Raw genomic sequence first — 5356 nt, 5'->3', positions numbered from 1 at the left:
CACAATTTGAGTTGAATTACTGAAATAAATGAACTTTTCCATGACATTCTAATTTATTGAGATGCACCTGTATATGATATCATGATATAATTTTTCCTCAATAATGGTGATATGATTTTTAAACATTTCCGATATTGCAATATACATTACCAGTGTTTGCCATACTGTAACGGGGCTGACGAGATGCGAGACGTGCGGATCCATTCGCAAAGCTTTTATTGTGGAGAAGACAGAGACGAACCGGAGAAAACAGACACTAAGGCTAAGGCTAAGGCTAAGGCTAAGGCTAAGGCTAAGGCTCGACTGAGGGCTCTGTAGTATAGCTATCGCTAGGGGAGTGATAATCGCTGAACAATACTCGGCAGAGGGAAGGGATCAGAGTGAGTGTTAAATAGTGAGGGAGTGATATGAAACAGCTGGGTGCAATCAGTGTTAACAGCTGTGTGCAATCCGTGCTGAGTGCAATCAGTGCAATGAATGATGGGATATGTAGTCCGGGGTGATGTGCAACAGTGTGTAGTGTGAGAGTCAATGAAATTGGAAAGGGTGACCTCTGATGGCTAACAGAAGGAAGTTCATGGACCGGATTCGTGACACATACATTGACTTATTTGTGGTGGTTGACTTCGTTGAATAAACAGATCACTGCATGTTTCAAAATAAAAATGTGGCACGGGTGTTTTATATGAATGTATCTTTGAAGGGAAACGTCTGTCTTCAGAAAAGTTTCGATGTAATTTTCACTTTATCTGAAGCGTTTATGAGTGGAGAGCTGCTTTGTGTACAGCCATTACTGGGGAAACCTCTGTTTCTGCCGCTCCAAAAGCGCCTCGTGCTGGCAGAGAATGAATTTGCATTTTCAAGAAGCCCGTCTCCAGCAACTTGTGTTTTTGTTGTTGCTCACTCTTTTTTCTGATTTCTGCAGCAACTCTGAGCACTTCTCATATTCTTTATCCTGGCTGAAGCATTTTTGTTTCAATCTATAAGAATAATCATCCTATGTTATAGTTTAAAGTTAAACATATTAATATTAATAAGGTGAGTCTGAGAGTCTTATGTTTATTTGATGGGGATTTCACATTTGTTTGTATGAAGGCTAAATACAAATAAAAGGTGAACATTACTTGTAACGTTTTTATTTCTAAAATATTATATAGTTTTATAGGATGAGGTTTCATTGACTTTCATTTTGCAAATTCATTTTTCAGAGGTTTGTAGGTACAGACATCTGTTCTGGGCATTCTTGGCAGTTTTTCTGAGGCTTTTTTTTATATTGTTCATATTGATATTGGGATAATATTGTATCGACCAAAATTAAGAAATATATTGTGATATATCCAGCCCTAGTTCAGCTTTATATGTTCGAATTGGAATCAGACAATGAAGGAGAGACTCTAGAAGAAGCAACTTTACCGATTTTTTTCCGGGACATTTCCTTGAAAATGAAATTTAACCACTGTGTCCTCCCTCAGATGGAGGGAGTCTATGGAGACTCATTCGTTGGTGCATCCCAAAACACAACACTTGTAATGCCTCTTTGGTGCTGACATTGTATATCTCCAGCAGCTACAGCAAGAAAACAGTAATGGCGGACTGCTGCTTCTCACTCAGGGCTGTGTCTATGCTAAAAGGGCAGAGATCATCACAAATGAGCGGGATTTCTCCCTATGATGATGTGTACGTAGGGAGAAATCTGGAACCACATGTTTGGACAGACTGTTTATGATTTATTGGGATTATAAAAGAATGAGTGGGTGGATTTTTACCATTATAGGCTGGTTGTTTTCACACACTGCAGCCACACAACTGTGTTCAAACACCTTATAAAAGTAATTTATGCATAGTAGGTCCCCTTTAAATATGGATATTTTTTTCTTACAAAAACACATTGATTCACTTCAGGAGGCCTTTATTAACCCCCTGGAGCCAAGTGGAGCACTTTTTGAATATCACCCATTCACTGCCATTATAAAGCCTGGAAGAGCCAGGACATATTTTTTTATATAACATAACATTGTATTCGTCTGAAAGAAGAAAGTATTATACACCTATGGCTTGAGAGTGAATAAATTATGGGGTAATTTTCATTTTTGAGTGAACTATCCCTCTTTAAGACACTGTCTTCACATAGTGGCTATGTTTATGCATCTGGCCCCAGTTCAGTAAACTTTCACAGAGGTTAACAAAAGTAGACAACCATTAAATTTCAGTCTCTTGATTTTGATTAAATACATTTTTTTATACAGACAGTTTTAACGTATTGAAGTCTGTGCACAAATAAAGTAAAGAAATGGCAAAATTATATTTAAGGATGATTTTAATTACATTTTAATGAATGTTGGAACCGTCCACTCTTTTGGGGTCAGTTGCAACATTTGACTTTGTCTATTCAATAATAAATTGTATTATGAAATTTACATGTTACAGGAGTATGGGTGAGTAGCGGACAGATGTGGCCTATTAAAATTTTGGCTTTCTAATACAAACAGTCTCTAAGAAATTGAAAGAATTGTGAAAAAGAGTTTTGCAACCGTCCAAGCTCTCCTACAGTATATAGCACACTAGCACACTTCCAATGGGACAGTCACAGAAGGGCACTCTAAATTAGAAATGCTTAAAGCAAGCAGCTTTCAAATTCAAATGAACAAACAACAAAAGCAAAGTAAAGTAATAATGTAAATGTAATGTAAAAAAATCACATAACTATACCTGGTTCTCATGTTGCAGGCAGTAGAATCATATGAAAACCTCTTGTTTTTCTTCTCGGACTCTGTCGTAATTTGAGAGGATGGCAGCGGACGGATGCCAGCCTGCCTGCAAAGACTGTGACGTACGAGTTATTTTGAAACTTGACGGGAGAACAGGGTTAAGTTAGTGAGTGACATGACATGTGGCCAAGTATGGTGACCCATACTCGGAATTAGTGCTCTGCATTTATCCCATTCAAAATGCACACACACACAGCAGTGAACACACACACACCGTGAACACACACCCGGAGCAGTGGGCAGCGTGGAGGAGAGTGCTGTACTTCCCCCCCCCCCCCCTACAATCCCTGCCGGTATGAACCCGCAACCTTTGGGTTACGAGTCCGACTCTCTAACCATTAGGCCACGACTTCCCCAGGTTTTCACAACAAAAAACTATCCAATTGCTACTCAAAACTAGCCCAATCGCGTTTCGAGGGGGGTCCCCCGATAAAAATTGGATAAATAAAATAAACATTTTTTGGCGGGTTCCCCTGGTAAAATTAACATTTTAGGGGCTAAATATCACTTATTGGGGTTGCTTCAAACCGCGGACAGGGTCCCCCGATAAAAATTGGATAAATAAAATAAACATTTTTTGGTGGGTTCCCCTGGTAAAATTAACATTTTAGGGGCTAAATATCACTTATTGGGGTTGCTTCAAACCGCGGACATTGCAGGTCGATCGTTGTGTGACATTCATGAGAGCTATAGAGAGCAGAGCTTTGGTGTCTTTTTTGATTGGTGCACAGCGATGCTTCAAGTCAAACGAACGAACAAACATTTGCGCATATTTGCATCGCTTTGATCGTTCCCTGTAGATCTCGTCTTCTCACACGCATCCCCACGATTGGCCGATATTATGTACAATACCTGCATGTTATTGGTCAAACTGCTTTTAATGTTTTAGGCAATATTAAAATCCTGGCCGGGGCGTGTCCCGTCTGAACGGTGCATATGGCCACCCTAATTAATGGAGGTATAATCTACCAAATGTAATTAATTAATGATCATTGTTATGTCGTGGGTTCGTGCAGTGAGATTAAACACACAGGAGAGCTGTCAGACATCCATGCATTTTTAACACACCCAATTATTGAACACGCCCTCTTAAACACATACCATTCAACTGGTATGCTACAATCATTAAATATTAAGTGTCTGTATAATGTTTTTTTTTTTAATCACTTTGCACATCAGACGAAAACTCGCATGTATGTGTGCTATCAGGGACTGGATGCTCAGAAATTAATTGCAACATTTTATTAAGTCTTGATTGTCTCAATTCAGGGTTTTTTCCCCCTCACTCACCATGTTTATTTCTATAAACTATCCGTCTAACCCTTTAGATTTATATTATGCAATTTCTCCACCCAGTTACTCATGAAATGTAGATGATAGGTGGAAAAAAAATGATCAGAGCTGACTTCCTGTGCTTGGCGTGGTTGAATTTTTTTCTCTCTTTGCTGTGTACTAGCATTCAGTGCTGTCTGGGAGGGACCCCGGTTTCATATCAAGTGCTTTATTTGCAGCTACAACATGAGGATTTTGCAGTTTCATCTCTGTGAGTATTACAACTTTTAATATGCTTTCTGAACTTTATTTCAGTCAAAAGTTTAGACACACTAGATTTCTCCTGATAGTTTTAATGTTGCATAGAAACATATAAAAAATAGGTAGACCAATTTATTGTTTTCAAATGGACTGGATAATAAAAGAAAAGCAGCCAACAAAATGTTTGTAAAAAAATTTTTTTGTGAAGATTTAATCTGAATCTTTGATTTTTTTTCTTGTAGGTCTACTTATATGGTGTCAAGCAGCAGAGACTTTAACAGATCAGCTAATAAATTTGGGGCAAAATGTGACCATAAACTGTGATCTTACAAATGAGGTTTATTGGTTTTTACTGAATCTTCCATTTTCTTTAGTTATGATATTACGCTCATTCTCAACCCCAACTCCTTTTTACTATAATGCAAGTTACGAACAAAAATATTCAGTGACCTCTAAACAGCTGTTCATTAATAATGTCACTACGGATGAGTTAGGAGTTTATTTCTGTATGAGCTCAGATGGAAATCCACATTTCAGCAACGGCACCAGACTGTACATCATTGGTAAGTGCACTATTGCTAATTAAGCTGTTCAGTACATTGATTATTTAGAGATTATTAACCGATTGGGACTTTATTCCTTTCTTACAGAACCAGCTCCACCAACTGAGTGTCAGAATTATACAGTAGTGCAGTATATTCAGCAGAATCATACATCGGTGAAGTACACTGAGCAGAAGCAGACGTCATGGCAGACTCTTACCCTCATATCTGGCCTGATAAATGCTGTTTTAGTCATTGTTGTCATAGGTGAGTTTTCATTAGTGTAAAAAATGAAGCAACTCAGCATTCCTTCATTACTAGTTCTAAAGTGACGTTTTGGAATTAGTAACAGAGGCTTGGGCTCAGCTGTTAAACTGTCAAGTTTAGATTTGAATCCATGGCGGAAGGAAGTAGTTCACACAAAAGAGAGTTTTTAAAGACACTCCGTTGTTGTTTCTTATGTATTTACACACTTGTGCCATCGAACTGTTGTATAAACACAATATCACACAA

The 5356-nt window shown here is 38.2% G+C and overlaps 1 protein-coding gene across 1 annotated transcript in view; it reads right to left on the bottom strand.

Moving 5' to 3' along the window:
- LOC107602657 (CD276 antigen homolog) overlaps window positions 1-2792 on the bottom strand; it is a 15379-nt gene extending 12587 nt beyond the window's left edge. The window contains exon 1 of the mRNA XM_016295219.1: window positions 2710-2792. Coding sequence (XP_016150705.1) covers window positions 2710-2720 — 11 coding nt within the window. The 5' untranslated portion in view covers window positions 2721-2792. The remainder of the gene's footprint in view (window positions 1-2709) is intronic.
- Between the last annotated feature and the right edge of the window lie 2564 nt (window positions 2793-5356).

This window comes from Sinocyclocheilus grahami, unplaced genomic scaffold (genome assembly GCF_001515645.1).
Source record: "Sinocyclocheilus grahami isolate Dianchi unplaced genomic scaffold, SAMN03320097.WGS_v1.1 scaffold332.1, whole genome shotgun sequence".
NCBI classification, from domain to species: domain Eukaryota; kingdom Metazoa; phylum Chordata; class Actinopteri; order Cypriniformes; family Cyprinidae; genus Sinocyclocheilus; species Sinocyclocheilus grahami.
The sequence above is the reverse complement of the archived record's forward strand: the minus strand, read 5'-3'. Positions and strand labels throughout refer to the sequence as shown.